This window comes from Pongo abelii, chromosome 10 (assembly GCF_028885655.2).
Source record: "Pongo abelii isolate AG06213 chromosome 10, NHGRI_mPonAbe1-v2.0_pri, whole genome shotgun sequence".
In the NCBI taxonomy this organism is placed as follows: Eukaryota; Metazoa; Chordata; class Mammalia; order Primates; family Hominidae; genus Pongo; species Pongo abelii.
The window spans coordinates 47260334-47280689 of record NC_071995.2 but is presented as its reverse complement, the minus strand read 5'-3'; the positions used below and the strand labels follow the sequence as shown (position 1 = coordinate 47280689).

The 20356-nt window shown below is 40.6% G+C and overlaps 1 protein-coding gene across 6 annotated transcripts in view; it reads right to left on the bottom strand.

Moving 5' to 3' along the window:
* SPATS2 (spermatogenesis associated serine rich 2) overlaps nt 1-20356 on the bottom strand; it is a 165816-nt gene that overhangs the window by 22228 nt on the left and 123232 nt on the right. For all 6 annotated transcript variants that reach the window (XM_024257086.3, XM_054527930.1, XM_054527931.1 and 3 more), the window contains 5 exons: nt 16349-16457; nt 15185-15234; nt 10918-11179; nt 8919-9095; nt 5799-5934 (listed from right to left, as the gene is read on the bottom strand). In XM_024257086.3, coding sequence (XP_024112854.2) covers nt 5799-5934; nt 8919-9095; nt 10918-11179; nt 15185-15234; nt 16349-16457 — 734 coding nt within the window. The remainder of the gene's footprint in view (nt 1-5798; nt 5935-8918; nt 9096-10917; nt 11180-15184; nt 15235-16348; nt 16458-20356) is intronic.

The following is a 20356-nucleotide window of genomic DNA, read 5'->3' as shown; positions in this document are numbered from 1 at the left end:
GGTTGTATGGGTATACAAAGTACGCTTTCTACTGAATGTGTATCACCTTCATACCATCATAAAGTCAGAAAATTGTTAAGTTGAACCATCATAAGTAGGGAACTGTCTGTAATATGACATGTACCAACAGTCTCTAGCCTTGCCAAGCTTTAGTGGGGAAGTGGGCCATCAATGAGGTATGAGACGAAAATCATAGGTTAATGAGTCTGAATACATACATTCAAATATTGGATCTGCAACTTATGTTAGGCAAATTGCTTAACCTAAGACATACATTTATTTTCAGTAAAACAGAATTAACAATACCTACTTTTTGGAAAAGAAATCAGGATTAAAAAAATCCAATAATATAACTGAACATGTTCAGTAAAATATTCTTCATATGTTATTACCGGTTGAGCATTCCTAATCCAAAATGCTTCAAAAGCTGTACTTTTTTGAGCACTGACATGACACTGAAAGAAAATACTCATTGGAGCAGTTTAGATTTTGAATTTTTAGATTAGGGATGCTCAACTAGTTTCTGCAGACATTCCAAAATCTGAAAAAAATAAAAATAAAAAACCTAAAACATTTCTAGTCCTAAGCATTTCAGATAAGGGATACTCAACCTGTAATTATTTTCACAGATGGTTAGAGTTAAATTTTAAATAAAAAAAAATCAAGAACCATGGTGTGAAGTACTAGTATAAACAAGACATCAACATACTAAGCTTCAAAAACCAAAGAATGATTTAGAACTAAAGTGCTATGTACATTTTTGATAATACATACTACATTATCACATTCCTTTATTTCTACGCATTTTAGATATTTTCAGAGATAATATTTTGGAGGTAGTTTGGTTCATAAAATGATTCCTAAGTTTTCAGCATCTATATGTGGCCTTTAAATGTAAGGACTTAAAAGCCTTTGGTAAGACTAAGCTTGATTTAACATTAAAAAAAAAAAGCTCTGGGCTGGGCGAGGTGGCTCACACCTGTAATCCCAGCACTCTGGGAGGCTGAAGCAGGAGGACCGCTTGAGCCCAGGAGTTCAAAACCAGCCTGGGCAATGTGGCAAAACCCCATCTCTACAAAAGATACAAAAATTAGCTGGGTGTGGTTGCACCCGCCTTGTAGTCCCAGCTACTCAAGAGGCTGAGGTAGGAGGATCCCTTGAGCCTGGGAGGCTGTAGTGAGACATGATGGCGCTACTACACTCCAGTATGGGCAACAGAGACCCTGTCTCAAAAAAAAAAAAGAAAAGAAAAGAAACAGGAAAAAAAAAAAACAACGCCAATAAAAGGACGGAGGAATCAGGAAAAATTTCAAAATCTTAACCATAAACTTACATGACTTTCTGTGATGTATAATCTCAAATTTCTTGATAATCTTTTTCTCTTACCCATTTCTCCTTTTAAAAAATACCTTTTGGCTTTCATAAAATTGAAACTTTTTATTTAAAAGAGAAGCTGAGTGTGTATCCTGTTGGCATTTTTCATCAACACATTACATGACAATCTTCCAAAGGAGTTTATATATTCTAGCTTCATGTTCCACTCCATATCCTGCCTCCTTAATATCCTTAAACTTAAGTCAACTAACAGCTCCAACAATGAAAAGCAGACAAATATTATTAATTAACAAGAAAAGTAAACTTGGGTCTAGAGATGATTATTGCTAAGTCACCAATAAGAAGAAATTTTAAGTTTTATACATTAGAATGCTTCTGAGTTTACCTTTCTATAGGTGTGTCAGTTTTTATTCGGCATCAAAGTGAAAGGAGTTATCTGTATAATTTCCCTAGTGCCTTGTCAGGGGTAATGTACTTTTACTGGGGCAAATCTGTTAGAACTCTTTGCTTTTCTTTTATGCTATAACCAACTTAGAAATGTCTTTCTAAGTGACATTAACTCCAAGCTCTAGTTTGGTGCCAAATGGAGTTAGCTCACTTGCCAATTATGTCTTGAAGTAGCGGCTACAAGGAACATTGAAATAAGGTGGTTTATAAACTCAATGAACCAGAGCAAAGGGCTTTATACTAGCAGGAAAGGGCAGGTAATCTCTTTCCTCAAGTTAAATTGACCTGGTTGTTACGTCAGCTAATCAATCCTAAATACACAGTTCCCAGGTAGGAAGTCATTTCATTTGTCATTTATTGAAGGAGGCTCCTCCTGGCTGGGTTCCAAGTCAGCAGGAATTCACAAATCTCTCTCCCGGAACTGTGTTTCCTGGTTCAAGCTTGTTACGAATGGAATCAGATCCTGTGACTAAGTAATCAGTAAGCTGAACAATCATGGAGACCAGAGGCTTATCAAAGCAAAGTTGTGATGACCTACTACACTTAGCTCTTTCTTCCTTTTTTTTTTTTTGAGACGAAGTCTTGCACTGTCACCCAGGCTGGAGTGCAGTTGCGCAATCTTGGCTTACTGCAAGCTCCTCCTTCCAGGTTCACGCCGTTCTCCTGCCTCAGCCTCCGGAGTAGCTGGGACTACAGGTGCCCGCCACCACGCCCAGCTAACTTTTTGTATTTTTAGTAGAGATGGGGTTTCACCTTGTTAGCCAGGATGGTCTCCATCTCCTGACCTCGTGATCCACCTGCCTCAGCCTCCCAAAGCACTGGGATTACAGGCATGAGCCACTGCGCCCAGCTCTTTTTTCTTTGTTTTTTGAGATGAAGTCTCGCCCTATCGCCCAGGCTGGAGTGCAATGGCGCGATCTCAGCTCACTGCAACCTCCACCTCCTGGGTTCAAGCGATTCTCCTGCTTCAGCCTCCCTAGTAGCTGGGATTACAGGTGCACGCCACCACATCTGGCTAATTTTTGAATGCTTAGTAGAGATGGGGTTTCACCATGTTGGCCAAGCTGTTCTTGAACTCTTGACCTTGTGATCCACCCACCTTGGCCTCCCAAAGTGCTGGGATTCAGGCATGAGCCACTGTGCCCAGCCAGCTCTTTATTTTCTAAACAAGCCAACAATATCTTATATGACAAGAATGCGGTGCAAAGGGCATGGTGCTTCCTCCTAGAGGTTCAGAAAGGGGAAAAATCAGTTACCTAAAAGAATTTCCAGAAGTTAGACCTTAATTTAAGGAGAGTTTGGAGAAATGGTGGGATTTAGATAAATACAGAGGAATAGGAGAACATTTTCAGGCTGGAAAGTGGCATTAACTAGTAGATGGAAGAGGATATGTGAATGTTAAGTTTTGAGACAATGAGTAATCTGGCAGGAGCAAAAATATGTGTCAAGAAAAACAGAAGACAGCCGGGCGCAGTGGCTCATGGCTGTAATCCCAGCACTTTGGGAGGCCTAGATGAGAGGATTGCTTGGGCCCAGGAACTGGAGACCAGCCTGGGCAATATGGTGAAACCTCATCTCTACAAAAAATTAAAAAATTAGCCAGGTGTGGTGGCATATGCTTGTAGTCCCAGCTAGAGGACTAGGGAGGCTGAGGGTGGGAGGATAGCTGGAGCCCAGGAGGTGGAGGTTGCAGTGAGCCATGACTGTGCCACTGCACTCCAGCCTGGGTGACAGAGCCAGACCCTGTTTCAAACAAACAAAGAAAAACAGAAGACATGACATTAAATTCCTAGCCATAAAACCTGAAAAGTAAAACTCAGAATTCAGGACAAGGCATGGGTAGACTAAGATGAATTATCTAGCCCCAAAGTAAGTTTTGGTTCTGATGATTTAACTTTTTGGAGGCATTATTTCATTTTGATTAACTACTCCTCTGCAATTCCAGAGACCAGGAGGACTGAGGGGACCTACACTCTCCTCTATCTCTTATATGTTGTGGCAAAAGTGACTAGACTAAATTTGTGAACAGAGACACAGTTAGGTATAACCTGAGGGAACAGTCTACAGGCAGCAAGAAAGCATGGATGGTTTGTTCTTTTCATGAACACTTCCTGTCATATTTCAGATCTAGACAGTTACTAAAAATAAGTATAATGAACAAGTTCTAAGTATCAAAGCATCAACCTAGCTGCTTGTCTTCCTGTCATTTTAATATGGTCCTTAAGTCTTTTCTAGTTTCAAAAAAATCCCTTATAAAATATCTCCCACAAAGGAGCTAGAGTTTAAACATCTGTTAACACCAGCTGGGCACGGTGGCTCACTCTTGTAATCTCAGCACTTTGGGAGGCAGAGATGGGCAGATCACCTGAGGTCAGGAGTTCGAGACCAGCCTGGCCAACATGGTGAAACCCCGTCTCTAGTAAAAACACACAAAAAATTAGCCAGTATGGTGGCACATGCCTGTAGTCCCAGCTACTCCGGGAGGCTGAGGCAGGAGAATCGCTGGAACCTGGGAGGCGGAGGTGCAGTGAGCCAAGATTGGGCCACTCCACTCCAGCCTAGGCGACAGAGAGAGACTCCGTCTCAAAAAACAAAACAAAACAAAACAAAAAAACAAATAAATATAAGTTAACACCTTAATATCTAACAGTTAAAACAGCTTCAGTGTTCCAGGAAACATTAGAATATTGCTACGGTTTGAATGTGATCCCCAAAGCTTGTGTGTTGGAAACTTAATCCTCAATGCTACAGTGGTAAGAGGTGGGACCTTTAAGAGATGATTAGGTCATGAGGGGAGAGTCCCACAAATGAATTAATTTTGTTATTGAGAGAGTGGGTTCATTAGAAAATTGAGTTTGGCCCTCTCTGGCTCTCCCATGCATGCTCCCTTGCCCTTCTGCCATCTGCCATGGAATGACACAGCAAGGTCCTTGCCAAGATGTGGGCCCCTTGACCTTGAACTTCTCAGACTCCAAAACTGTAAAAAATAAATCTCTATTCACTATAAATTACCCAGCTTCAGGCAGATCACTTGAGCCCAGGAGTTCAAGACTGGCCTGGGCAACATAGTGAGACCACATCTCTACAAAATATTTAAAAATTAAAAAACGAGCCAGGTGTGGTGGTACATGCCTGTAGTACCAGCTACTTGGGAGGCTGAGGTGGGAGGATTGCTGGAGCCCAGGAGGCTGAGGCTACAGTGAGATGTGATCGTGCCATAGCATTCTAGCCTGGGTGACAGACAGAGCAAGACCCTGTCTCAAAAAGCAATAATAATAATAATAATTAATAAAAGGGCACTTTATTGGAGTGGCATACATTAAAAAGGATGGAAGAAGGTAAGAAAGCAAAGACAGATTTTTTCTACTTTATAATTTTGTTCAAAAACATCATGTCATTTGTTATAGGATCTTGGTTTAAAAGGAGACTTTTTTTTTTTTTTTTTTTTTTTGAGACAGAGTCTCGCTCTGTCGCCCAGGCTGGAGTGCAGTGGCAAGATCTTGGCTCACTGCAAGCTCCGCCTCCTGGGTTCACGCCATTCTCCTGCCTCAGCCTCCCGAGTAGCTGGGACTACAGGCACCCGCCACCATGCCCAGCTAATTTTTTGTATTTTTAGTAGAGACGGGGTTTCACCGTGTTAGCCAGGATGGTCTTGATCTCCTGACCTCGTGATCCGCCCGCCTCGGCCTCCCAAAGTGCTGGGATTACAGGCGTGAGCCACCACGCCCGGCCTAAAAGGAGACTTTAGAGTATATGATCTACTCTATAATTACGTGTCCCTTTCCAAACAATATTAAACTCCAGCTCATTTCTAGAGCATTGTGAGTTATCTGTACCATTCTCACTGTGACCAAGAGAAACAGAACAAAGCAGAAAGCTAAATATACCATAGGATTTATAAGTCTCTCTCACTATGCAGTTAGTCATGAATGAAAGAACTTGGGGAATGGCTGACCATCTTTATATTTATATATGATCATTTTTATACTACTGATATCAAATGCAGCTTAACTTACCAGCTCTCTAATTCAGCAAAGGCTTGTTTCATTTTCTTAATGGAGGCATCCATCTCTTCTTTAACTACAACTCGATACCGTGCAAGAGACACTGTGCAGCGCTGGAGGTCTTTTACAGATTTTTCAATATTGGAACCTTGGGGAAAAAAACCGAAAGATTTAAAAAAAAAGAATAATTATATAGGTAACTTGAAAGTTGGATCTGAACACCAAAGCCAAATGTCATGTAGACTAAGAATCTTTGCTAAATAACCACCTTCCCCAATGAGAAAAACATGTTTTTATAGATTTTTGGAAAAAAAAGGATCCTGGTCAAGATGGAATAATAATAATTGGATTTATTCTTCTATCTTAAACAACTAAAAACATACAAAGACAAAATATATAAAACAATGGTTTTCAGACAATGTGTACTTTTCCCGAGACAACAGAAACAAATGAAGTGAGGCCTATGATTGCCCCAACTTGCTGCCTCAATAGTTTCTAGGCTACAATGCAGGGAGGAGAAATCCTGAACAGCCTGGTGGACTCCCTGAATTGAAGGGACAAAGTTGGGAATTTGGAGAGGCCAAGATGGCTGAAATTCTGGGGCAGAGTATTAGTGAGGAAAGAGCTACACACATGAGAGAGCTGCATGGAGATCCACAGAGGATTCTGAGTGTGGACCAGTGTACGAGTATAAAGAAACTACCCAAGACTGGAAAGATAACAGGCAAAAAAAAACAAGAAACAAAAAACAAAACAAAACAAAACAAAACAAAACAAAAAAACTAGGCAGAACAATCCCCAGAGCTCACCAGGCCAGGGACAGTTTGTGCTCACACCAGCCAGAGTGGAAAAACCTCACAATATATGGCAGGCAGAGTAGCTGGAAGGATACTGCCTCAGCAACAGGGCAAAATTAGCTCTAGACTAAAGGCTGCTCTAGTCCCACCTAAAAAAGCTTAAAAGAAACAGAAAAATATGACCTATAAGTAAGAGAAAAAATCAATCACAGAGGCAGATGCGGAAATGACACAGATGATAGAATTGAGTAGAAAAGGACATCAAACAGCTATTATAATTAGATACCATAGGGCCAGGTGCGGTGGCTCATGCCTGTAATCCCAGCACTTTGGGAGGCCAAGGTGGGTGGATCACCTGAGGCCAGGAGTTCAAGACCAGCCTGGCCAGCATGGTGAAACCCTATCTCTACTAAAAATACAAAATTAGCTGGGTGTGGTGGCACGCACCTGTAATCCCAGCTACTCGGGAGGCTGAGGCAGGAGAATCACTGGGAGGTGGAGGTTTCAGTGAGCTGAAATCACACCACTGTACTCCAGCCTGGGCAACAAGAGTGAAACTCCATCTCAAAAAAAAAAAAAAGAAAAGATACCATATGTTCAAGAAGGTAGAGGAAAGCATAAGCATGGTAAGAAGAGACATGGAAGATATCTTAAAAGACCCCAGTTGAACTTCTAGAGACAAATAAAACAATGTCAGAGACAAGAAATATACTGCATAGAATTAACAGCAGAATAGAAACTGTTAACAAAAGATGAATACAGTTGAAGACAGCAATTTTACAAACTATCCAAAATGAAATGAAACACACAGAGAAAAAAGACTTTAAAAAAGGTACCAAATTTTCAAAATTCCCTAAGTTACAGGATTTAATAGAATATAATTCACCATGTGGACATTACAAAATTAAAATGTTCTCTCTGTATAGTACACTTCAAAGCACTGTATATATGAGGAAGCCAGCTTTGTAGAAAAGGATAGACTGCATTTACCTACTCAAGATATTTTAACCAATTTCCAAGAGTTCTATTTACCTTTCCATATTCACCAATCCCCAAATTACATATATAATTGATTGCTGGAAACATGGATCTAAAAAGTTTGTAACTACGCCAAGATATGCATTTCCAATTTTTTAATTTAAATTCTTCCTCATCTCAACTTGATTTTATTTTAAAAAATCTACCTAAAAGCTTTCAAGCCTTGTGCATATATATATATATTTTGGCTTGATTGGATAGTCTCAAACCTGCTGATCTGCAACAGGCTGAGGGCTACAAGAACAATGAAAAAATGGAGCTTACCTAATTAAAATTTGGCTCATGTGTAATAAATAATTCCATAAAGAGCTACTGATTACAAGTGTCCTTTATATTTCTGTTTCATTTGTTTAGTGGAGTGGACCACCATGCTTAGATGTATGAAACTCAGATATAGGAAACACAGGCTATTATCTCTTGTCTGCTGAATTATTGGCTGTTTGTTTAAATGATTATTGTATTTTTTTTTTTTTAAGCAAAGAGCTATCACCAGTCAATGCCACATACTTAAGAGAAAATGATCTTACTTAAAGCTAGAGTCTGTCAGAGGACTCTAGCTCAGTAAGAGCATGAAGTTATGAAGAGGAGTGAAAACATTTCTTTAAAATGTCGATGTTGGCTGGGCGTGGTGGCTCACGCCTGTAATTCCAGCACTTTGGGAGGCCGAGACAGGCGGATCACGAGGTCAGGAGATCGAGACCATCCTTGCTAACATGGCGAAACCCCGTCTCTGCTAAAAATACAAAAAAATTAGCCGGGCATGGTGGCACTTGCCTGTAGTCCCAGCTACTCGGTAGGCTGAGGCAGGAGAATGGCATGAACCCGGGAGGCGGAGCTTGCAGTGAGCCAAGACTGCGCCACTGCACTCCAGCCTGGGGGACAGAGTGAGACTCAGTCTCGGGGAAAAAAAAAAAGTCAATGTCAGAGAAGGTAGAGCTTTTACTTGTTGGGTCAACCAGGAGATAAAAATGAAAGAAATAGCACCAAAACGTTGCAATAAAGCAAATAAAGAAACAGGTTAATGTTAGCAGATAAGTCATTCTGGCAGTAGAGTTTGACTTTAATTCACAAAACGGGTCGTCATAAGTAGACTGTACAACATTTAAACTACTTTCAGACTCCAACTGTGTACACAAAGGTTAGGGGAAGGGCTGAGTGGTCAGTCACTGTCTGGAAAATGGAAAAATATTAACTGATGCCCCTCTGAAACCTTATTTATGGCAACAGAGATAATTTGCCCTCTTTAGCCAAAAACACAGATTTTTCATTTTCTCTCACAGGTGGGCCTCTGACTTACTTAGCTTTTTATTGGTGGAGAGGGGAACATCTTCCATCCCCATATTTGAAAACTGAGTTTCTGTGGTAGGTCTTGAGAGAGATTTGGCAGCATTCCTGGGTTGTTGAGAATTGTGACTAGAGTGCCTAGTCAAAGACTTGGTCTCAAAATCAGAGACACCATTCTGCAGCATGGATCCTGTCCAAGAAAGAGGACTGTACTTTAGAGCACAATTTAGGAGTAAACCAATCATTCTTAAGTACACAAAGAAAAACAGGTAAAAATGTTTGAGGCAAAACCATGCCTCTTAAAAGACTGTAAACAAAATCAACTGAAACAATAGAACAAGGATCAGAATCAGCTGGGTATGGCTATCGGCAGCTTCGGGCTTAGCCTTCAGTGGCGTCCGGAATGAAGAGAAGAGTCTGTGGCAACACATCTTTAGATAGGGAGCTCAATCCCTGTGGCTCTGTGGCTTCTTTGTAGCTTGGTAGTTTCTCTGTAACTCTGGCACAAGGAATCAAAGAAAGTCAGTATCAACAACTTCTGCAAGCCTCCATGTTAAGAAAAAAAGAGTTTTACACTCTCTCGAGGAAAGAAGAATTTAAAAAGCTTTAGAGGCCAGGCATGGTGGCTCACACCAGTAATCCCAGCTATTCAGGAAGCTGAGGCAGAAGGATCACTTGAGCCCAGGAGTTTAAGACCAGCTTGGGCAACAGAGAGAGACTGGGTCTCTCCAAACAAACAAACAAACAAACAAACAACAACGCTCTAGGGGATAGAAGTGTAATAAGTTAGGAAGAGTTAGGAAATGAGAGGAAAGCTAGTTCAGAAAAAAATGGAAACCACTGGCTATTGTTGGGTTGAGTCAGTGCAATGTTTTTCTCTAAGTCTTTTTTTGTGTATGTGTGTATACTAATCAATAAAAGAACACCTAAACAGCACAGCATAAATCTTACATTGGCATTACACTTCTAAAGCCAGGAGCAGCAGGGCAGGGGAATTGGATTAACAAGTAATGTTTTAAAAGAGAAATTGCCAGTATCTTACCCTCAAAAAAACTGGTTAACAAAGAAAGGTACAAGATATGTGAATTTACAACTAACACTAATCTTAATTCTTCACTAGAAAACAAATATGAGACTATAAAAACCAACAGCCTAGTTCTCACAAAAGCTGAAATTATCATTATTATTATATATTTCTCACTATGTTGGGTCTTAGAATAATAATATCAACATCATCATCTTCCTGAATAAGTCCACAATTTTTAAAAAACAACTTAAAGTCACCTTCTGTAGTCTCTAAATACTGAGGTATTTCTCTGCTATTAACCCATTTATGCCGGAGGCTGCAATTTTTTGAATTTTTGCATGAGTGGAAAAATTAGATCTTGGCGATGACCTTGAGCAGCAGTATATGAATAATTCCCACATGCTCAGCGTTCCAATAATGGAACACTAGGGTTCAAGTTAGATGATTTTCACAAAACTGATTTAGACAAGAGTTAAAATATAATGGAACAAGAATTGTATTTTTTCAGCCAGGCGCGGTGGCCAATGCCTGTAATCCCAGCACTTTGGGAGGCTGAGGCGGGTGGATCACGAGGTCAAGAGATCAAGACTATCCTGGCTAACACGGTGAAACCCAATCTCTACTAAAAAAATACAAAAGATTAGCCAGGCGTGGTGGCGGGCACCTGTAGTACCAGCTACTCGGGAGGCTGAGGCAGGAGAATGGCGTGAACCCAGGAGACGGAGCTTGCAATAAACTGAAATCGCGCCACTGCACTGATTCTGTCTCAAAAAAAAAAAAAAAAAAAAAGAATTGTATTTTTTTCTAGGCCTTTAATAATTATAAAATGTGACGCAGACAAAATAACAAAAACTAAAAAGTAAAAAGACTAATCAGCAAGCACTGGATAAAAAAAGACTAACTAGATTTAATTGATTGCTTTCTCAATGAGGAGACCCGTTTTTCAACTGAATGCAACTTTTTCAAAATCTGTTAATAAACTCACCTGTTCTATCCAGCGTATCTAGCATGGCAGACTCAGGATCCTCCAATTCTCTGGCATCTATTGAAAGTGTCTCCAAACCTTCACTGAGTGAGTCCACAGACTCAGTGTCATTGATGGCACCATTGACATGGTAGCCATTCATACCACCTTTCTCTGAGGAAGGCGCAGACTGTTCCTCTTGAATGGAAACTGATTTACTGGAATCTGGGATGCTGTTACTTGGTTCTGCAGCAGGTTTCGGTTTGTTTTTCTTCTTTTTGTTCTAAAGTTATTAAGAATTTGAAAAAGAAAAGAAAAGAAAAAAAAGATTCCCCCACAACCTAGAGAGGTAACTCTAGCTACCCAAAGGTAACCAATGTTACCAATTTCTTGTATGTTCTTTCAGAAATTTAATATTTTCACATATGCTGAACTATTGCCTAAAATAAAATTTTACTATGTAAAATCCTATACTTTAGATAAACTCAAACACATAAATATAAAACATTTCTTCATGACGAAACCCACCTTAAACAAAATCAAAAGATAAATTACAAAATGTGAAAAAAATATGTGCAGCTTATAGTCAAAGAGCTAAATGTATACAGAGTTCTCAGAAAAAGCAAAATAATCCCATGGAAAAAAACAGTATAAGCTGTAAGCATATAGAATGATATGCAACCTCAGTCTAATAAGAGATATATAAATTAAAACTGCACTGCAATTATCATTTTTCATCTATTAGATTAGCAAAGGTCAAAAAGTATGTTAACACTGTAGAATTGATAAAGGTTGAGGGTATAGAGAAACAGCCATTTTCATGTATTACTTCTGGGAGTGTAAAGTGGTACTCTCCATGACAATCTAGTAACGCTTATCAAAATTACAAATGCACATACTCTTTGACTAGCAATTCTACTTCTAGGAATTTATTCAAGATGAGAATAACACATATGCAAAGTGATTTCTATACATACACAAGGTTATTCATTGCAGTGTCACTATTAACAGCACAGGATTAGAAACAACCCAAATGTTGATCAATAGGCGACTGCTTAAATAAATTGTGGCACATCCAAAAGGAGGATGACCATGTATCCATAAAAACAAGAAAGCTCTTTATATATTGAGACATGGAATAAGCTCCAAGATATATTACATGAAAAAGGAAGCAGGCTAAGAGGAGAATGGTCTTATTTACTTATATATGCATAAAATATCTTGAAAGATATATAAGAAATTGAAAATACTGTTTGCCTTGAGGGTGGAGAACCAAATGGCTGGGGAACAGGGACGGGATAAAGATGTTTCAGTGTATTGGGTGGGTGCAGTGGCTCACGCCTGTAATCCCAACACTTTGGGAGGCCAAGGCAGGTGGATCACCTGAGGTCAGGAGTTCGAGACCAGCCTGGTCAATATGACGAAACCCCATCTCTAATAAAAAATACAAAAATCAGCCAGATGTGGTGGCACATGCCTGTAATCCCACCTACTCTGGAGGCTGAGGCAGGAGAATCACTTAAACCTGGGAGGTGGAGGGTGCAGTGAGCTGAGCTTGCACCACTGCACTCCGGCCTGGGCAACAGAGTGACACTCTATCTCAAATAATAATGATAAAAAAAAGATGTTTCAGTGTATTAACTCTTGTACTTTTGAATTTTGAGCCATGTGAGTATATTACATAGGCAAATAGTAAAGTTAAAATAAACAAACAAAAGTCCTTTACCTTTTGTTTTGTCAAACTCGTAGCTCCACTGGCAACACCTAATTCTATTCCTAAGGCTAGGCTGATAATAACTGAATCAATTTTTCCCCAAGTCCTTTCTGTGGCCCTCTCCAGCAGAAACATGACTGAACTCTAGATAAACTTTTCTCCTTAACAGCTCTCATCTTTCTTTCTTCTTTTTTTTTTTTTTTGGAGATGGAGTTTCGCTCTTGTTGCCCAGGCTGGAGTGCAATGGTGCGATCTCGGCTCACTGCAACCTCCACCTCCCAGGTTCAAGCGATTCTCCTGCCTTGGCCTCCCGAGTAGCTGGGATTACAGGCATGTGCCACCACACCCAGCTAATTTTTTTGTATTTTTAGTAGAGATGGGGTTTCACCATGTTGGCCAGGCTGGTCTCAAACCCCTGACCTCCAGTGATCCACCTGCCTCGACCTCCCAAAATGTTGGGATTACAGGCGTGAACCACCGTGCCAGCCTCATCTTTCTTTTTCTTACTTTCCCCTATGTGAACTGGCTAAGTTTTCATATCACTGGGTCATGTATATCATAACTATCCCACTCAGAGTCACATCCTATTGGACTAATCCCAACAGTTAAATGGACTGGACTGGATTTGTGCATTTGGGACTGCTAAACTAAAGCCATATTTCTTTCTCCAAATTTTAAGGAATGTCTGTGTCTCTAACACACATCTTCTTCCAGCTCCATGCACATCTTATATCACTAATAACTTATAATCCTGGGCTAATAAATTAAGAAACTGGTGTTGGCTGGGTGCGGTGGCTCACGTCTGTAATTCCAGCACTTTGGGAGGCCGACGTGGGCAGATCACTTGGGGTCAGGCGTTCGACACCAGCCTAGCCAACATGGTGAAACGCTGTCTCTACTAAAAAATACAAATATTAGCCAGGCGCAGTGGCACGCACCTGTAGTCCCGCCCTACGTAGGAGGCTGAGGCATGAGAATTGCTTGAACCCAGGAGGCAGAGGCTGCAGTGAGCCGAGATCGCGCCACGGCACTCCAGCCTGGGCGACAGAGCAAAACTCCATCTCAAAAAAAAAAAAAAAAGAAAAAAGAAAAAAGAAAAAAAGAAACTGATGTTTTCCAGGACACTCAAGTTATCTATGTAGGTTGAAAGCAGTGGGAAGAAGTTAAACAAATATTCAAAACTACAGGTATGAAGAGCTTCAGGAGAATCTGTGTAGTATTAGGTAAACCTTGGAAAAAATTCTCAAGCGTCACTGAGGCCAAGCCTGGTTTTTGTTCAAGACCTGACAGGACTCCTAAAAAGTGATGTAAGAGTCATCAAGAAAGCATTTCAGAACTCCAGCACTGACTTAATAAAGAAAAGAACACCCCAAACAGATTTCACAGAGATACTTGATTAAAATCCATACTTCAAGCATTTCCTAAAGGGGTTACCTTTACAGTGCAGAGCTGTGGGAAGAATTTTGAGACCAGCTGGTATCCTTTGGGAAAAGCATCTGATTTTAAGTAAATAAGGAGAAAGGAACGAGAACTAATATGTTAGGCATTGTATTATGTATTTGAATTTATTAGAACTATTTTTCTACTTTAGAGATGATCAAACTAAGGCACAAATGTTAAGCACTATCAGTCACAATGCCAGTAGATAGTGGAACAGGGCAGAAATCCAATTCTGACTGATCCCATAGCCTGAGTGCCTTCTACCTCCCAAAGTGGAACATCAGACCCCTCTGCAAGGCACCTAATAGCTTTTTTTTTTTTGAGATCGGGTCTCATCATGTTGCCCAGGCTTGAACTCCTGGGCGCAAGTGACCCTCCCACCTCAGCCTCCCAAAGTGCTGGGATTACAGGCATGAGCCACCGTGCCTGGCCAGCACCTAACAGCTTTATGTCAAAGCTCATTAATATCAGGACTACAACCCAGTTGTCTGACCAAAAATCTGAACTGTTTTAACTGATTTATGGTATGAATATGGTTGAAAACCACTCAATTAGATCGCTTTCTCTTGCTTTCCTTGATTTGCTCTCTTTTTCACCCCTGTCTAATAACTGCACCATGGCAAAGTCATTCTGTTTCCTGCCCTAAATCACACGGAGAGGACTGTGTGGTACTCTGTGAGACACAGCTATGTCTCAATGTCAAAGAGTTTTTTTTTTTTTTTGAGATCGAGTCTCACTCTGTCACCCAGGTTGGAATGCAGTGGCCCAATCTCGGCTCACTGCAACCTCTGCCTCCTGGGTTCAAGTTATTCTCCTGCCTCACCCTCCTGAGTAACCGGGATTACAGGCACGTGCCACCACACCTGGCTAATTTTTTCTATTTTTTAGTAGAGACGGGGCTTCACCATGTTGGCCAGGCTGGTCTTGAACCCCTGACCTCAAGTGATCCACCTGCCTTGGCCTCCCAAAGTGCTGGGATTACAGGTGTGAGCCACTGTACCCGGCCAAAGATGTTTTTTAACCAGGTAAACAGAAGATATGTATGTAAACTTTTTCTTTCAGATATTTTTGCAGGGCCTAAATTTTTAAAAATAATATACACATCATCATGCTTTTAAATGTAATTCATTTTACCTTTTTCTTGCCTGTTACTGTCCATTCTTTGAGTACTTCACTGGCACTACCTGTAAGAGAAACCAATTACAGATTTTGTCTCCTACCACACACACAGCAGTCAAGCAGGAGTCAGCGTCCTCCCATTTTGTAATTGCTGGAGAATTTACAAAGCTCCTAACGGAAAAGTTAAAGTTAAGGATCAGGTCTACAATAATGTAATGAGATAATCATGCCATGCTTCCCTTTTGGAATACCTGCCTACTTAGACCCCTCCTCTCCAAGTAATTTCCTCAGTAAGTTCTTCTAAGAAGAGACTAATGCAGCTGGGCCATTTTGAAGATTCTCTTATCCATACATCTTAGACCAAATACAAAGGGGATGGCACACTGGTTTTAGCCAAGTGTGCCATCCCTTCCCCTCCAGTTACACACCCACCTTGGCTATGTTGTTTTGGAGACAGCTGCACATTACCCTAGACCAAAACACTAACATTATTTTTTAAAAAGATGAAGATAAAGAAAAACTTTACAATATTCAAACTTGTGTATCCTATGTTGGCAGATTCAGGAAAATAAAAACAGGGAGACCTAACCTGATGTTGCTATTCAAAGACGCAATAGCTTCAGATAGTTTTTCTCCCAGGTTACATGGAAGGAAGTTCACAAAACACTTCTCAATGTTATAAATCTGAAGGGTTGACTAAGCCTGCCATTCTTCTACGTATTAGATAAGGAAATTTAAACCCACACATTTGAGTCACTTGCTACAGCCAAACTAACGATATTAGAATCCGGAAGACAATACTGAGTCCTTGAATTTGCCATCTGTTGATAAGCCACTGAATCACTACTTTGTTATTAAGAGTCTCTTAAATTCTTATTCAACCCAAGTCCAATCAAGTCCCTTATACCAATGGCCACATGATTTCCTCTTAAATACCATTAGAGAACATTTAGCGTGAAACAATGGAGTTTTCTCAGCTTGTCTCTTATTATAGACACCACATAGCTTGTTTCAGCTTCTAGGGCTGAAAGAGGTATCATCAAATGTCATGGTATGTTATGTTTTCATGGGGTCTGTTATATCATCTATGAATCACTGGATTGCTGAATGTTATAAAAGTCTGAAGCAAATTCTATTTGAGCAAATATAAGTTTATTTTTAAAACTAAGTCAGGATTACCTTCCATGAATGCTTGTACTGTTTTGTCCACACAGTTATCAAAGTGCTGCAAAACCAGGATGATTTCATTGTTGCTCTTATTAGGAACTATTGCACGTACCGCATTTATCTGGAAAAGATGACAGGGTCATTTAATTCTAACATTAGTAGGTCACTAGGCAGCTGAGGCCTATAGAGAGAATAACGAAAAGAGTGATATTTCATTTTTAACAATATGTATCACTCTTTAGTGTCAGTGACAGTACATACAACCATCTCACTGGGAAAGATTAATAGATGAGTGATAACAGCATGTGAAAAATTAATTTCAAAACTTAGAAATGCTGAACATTGTTAGAAATAGAAGTTATATGCTAGATTTCATATAAAGAAAAGGCGTTTTAATTTCAGTATCAGGTATTAATGTGGCATCAATATTTCCTCATTTTTAGCATACTGTAGAGAAAGGTGGAAAGGTAAATGAACTAGCAACAATAACAACTTAGATTTTTGTGTAAGATTTTTTGAAACATATTTTACCTTGTATCATTTAACTGTAAAATAAAGATAATTTATACGAACAATTTAAATTATAAACTATGTCAGGCATATAAAACATAATGACACCCACTGCATGCCACTGAGTTTATTAAAACAAAATAAATATAATTGAAGCCCCCATGAACACCTAATAAGTCCTATTTCCCTTCTTCTTCTCGCTAGAGATTTCTACCCTGAACTTGGTATTATTTCCATACGTGCTTTTGCATTTTTATGATATGTGCATATATCCATAAGTAATATACACTATTATTTTGCATTACATAAATACATAAATACTATATCATATATATTTATCTTCAATTTGTTTTTTTCACATAGCATTATTGTTTTAGATTTTTTCCATGTTGATAAATGCATCTCTTATTTATTTATTTTGAGACAATCTCACTCTGTCACCCAGGCTGGAGTGCAGTGGTGTGATCTCGGCTCACTGCAACCTCCACCTCCCAGGTTCAAGCGATTCTCGTGCCCCAGCCTCCTGAGCAGTCAGGATTACAGGCATGTGCCACCACGCCCAGCTAATTTTTGTATTTTTAGTAGAGATGGGGTTTTGCTATGTTGGCCAGGCTGGTCTCGAACTCTTGGCCTCAAGTGATCTGCCTGCCTCCACCTCCCAAAGTGCTGGGATTACAGGCCTTGAGCTACCACACCTGGCCTGTATTTCAAATTTTTTGAGACTAAAAATATATGGCTGGGCATGGTGGCTAACACCTGTAATCCCAGCACTTTAGGAGGCTGAGGCGGGCGGATCACGAGGTCAGGAGTTCGACCAGCCTGACCAACATGGAAAAATGCCATCTCTACTAAAAATACAAAAATTAGCTGGGCATGGTGACGCACGCCTGTAATCCCAGATACTCAGGAGGCTGAGGCAGGAGAATCGCTTGAACCCGGGAGGTGGAGGTTGCAAGTGAGTCGAGATCGTGCCATTGCACAGCAGCCTGGGCAGCAAGAGTCAAACTCCGTCTCAAAAAAAAAAATACAGGATGAAAAATAATATACATCATTTTGAATGTATAGCTGAACATAAGAAGTAAGGGAAATCCCTAGAGGGAACTAAAACCCAGAATAGTGAGCTTGAACTATTAATAGGTAACTGTGGCATGTTTTGCCAGTCTCAGTAACACACGGGTTTTACCACACAGTGCCATTAAGCCCAGTAATGCCAGCACTTTTGGGAGGCTGAGGTGGGAGGATCCTTTGATCTCAGGAGTTTGAGATCAGCCTAGGCAACATAGTGAGACCTCGTCTCTACAAAAAATAAAATTAGCTGGATGTGGTGGCACATGCCTGTGGTCCCAGCTACTCAGGGGGCTGAGGCGGGAGGACTGCTTGAGCCTGGGAGGTTGAGGCTGCAGTGAGCCAAGATCACAACACTGCATTCCAGCCTGGGTGACAGCAAGACTGTCTCAAACAAAACCAAAAAACCCAAACAAAAAGATTGGAACTGAGATCTTATGTAAGCTTGCCCTTTTAAAAATATTGCGCCTTCAGGGAAAGGGTGAACTAGAATAAATCTTCCCACTGACCGTTTTTTTTTTTTGGAGGCGGAGTCTCACTCTGTCAGGGTTGGAGTATAGTGGTGAGATCTTGGCTCACTGCAACCTCTGCCTCCCAGGTTCAAGCAATTCTGTCGCAGCCTCCCAGGTAGCTGGGATTAGAGGCGTGCACCACCACGTCTGGCTAATTTTTGTATTTTTAGTAGAGATGGGGTTTCACCATGTTGGACAGGCTGGTCTCGAACTCCTGACCTCACTCAAGTGATCTGCCTGCCTCTGCCTCCCAAAGTGCTGGGATTACAAGCATGAGCCACTGCGCCTGGCCCCACTGACTTTGGACACGATATTCTTACTATGTGGGTTTAGAGAGACACATTTAAAGGGTAAAATAATTGCAAATCTTAAATTTTATTCAATGGTTTTATCATTAGTAATATAGTAGTAATATTATATTGTAGGGTTATTATTTTATGAGTATTATAAAAATAAAGCAAATCAGTGAATAATGTCTTTAGGAACTAAAAATTTGGTTAAGAGAGAAGAGATACATGATTAAAATAAGATGAGAAAAGATCTTTTAATAGTATATTTGAATTGAAGATGTCAATGTGAACTCATTTTTTAACACAAAAAATCTCCTAGTTTCATCCATGAAAAAGTCTAAAAACAATGACTCCCCAATAGCCATAAGCACACCTAGCTCCTAGATACTGGTTTCTCTCTCTCTTTTTTTTTTTTTTTTTTTTTTGATGGAGTCTCACTCTGTCGCCTAAGCTGGAGTGCAGTGGCACAATCTCGGCTCACTGCAAGCTCTGCCTCCCGGGTTCACACCACTCTCCTGCCTCAGCCTCCAGCTTGGGCAACAGAGGGAGACTGTTTCAAAAAATAAAAATAAAAAAACCATACAAGTGAGAAGGTATACAGTCTGTAATTCAACGAAGGTTAATACATTTTTGAGATGAGCAACTTAATATGTATCAATCACAGCAACGATCCCTAAAAAATGCAAGTTTAGGCAAAACTTACAGACTCTGCTGGGTGCAGTGGCTCATGCCTGTAATCCCAGCACTTTGGGAGGCCGAGGCAGGTGGATCACGCAGGAGATCGAGACCATCCTGGCTAACATGGTGACACCCTGTCTACTAAAAATATAAAAACTTAGCCAGGCGTGGTGGCACGCACCTGTAGCTCCAGCTACATGGGAGGCTGAGGCAGGAGAATCACTTGAACCCGGGAGGCGGAGGTTTGCAGTGAGCTGAGATCACGCCACTGCACTCCAGCCTGGGCGACAGAGTGAAACTCCGTCTCAAAACAACAGAAAACAAAACAACAACAACAAAAAAAGGCACCAAACTTACAGACTCTACGATAAAGGTAAGATTCTGATAACTTACAATACAAGTATTTATAGTACTCAACCACTGTACAGGACTCCATAGTCAACAATTTTTTTTTTAAATAAGACAGAGAGGCCAGGTGTAGTGGCTCACGCCTATCATCCCAGCACTTTGGGAGGCCGAGGCGGGCAGATCGCCTGAGGTCAGGAGTTTGAGACCAGCCTGGCCAATATGACAAAACCCGTCTCTACTAAAAATATAAAAATTAGCCAGGCATGGTGGCAGACGCCTGTAATTCCAGCTACTCAGGAGGCTGGGGGATGAGAATCACTTGAACCCAGAAGGTGGAGGCTAAAGGGAGCCGAGATTGTGTCACTGCACTCCAGCCCGGGCGACAGAGTAAGACTCTTGTCTCAAAAAAAAAAAAAAAAAAAAAAAGAGAGCCCATAAAGCTTTTGTTTTATGTTTTTCTCAGTATAGCTCGTTGAGGGTTACATTACTAAAACACTTGGTTTTCTTCCAAAAGAATGCTCCTTAGATCTACTTCTGGCCAGGTGTGGTGACTATCCCAGCACTCTGGGAGGCTGAGGCGGGGGGATCACTTGAGGCCAGGAGTTCGCGATCACCCT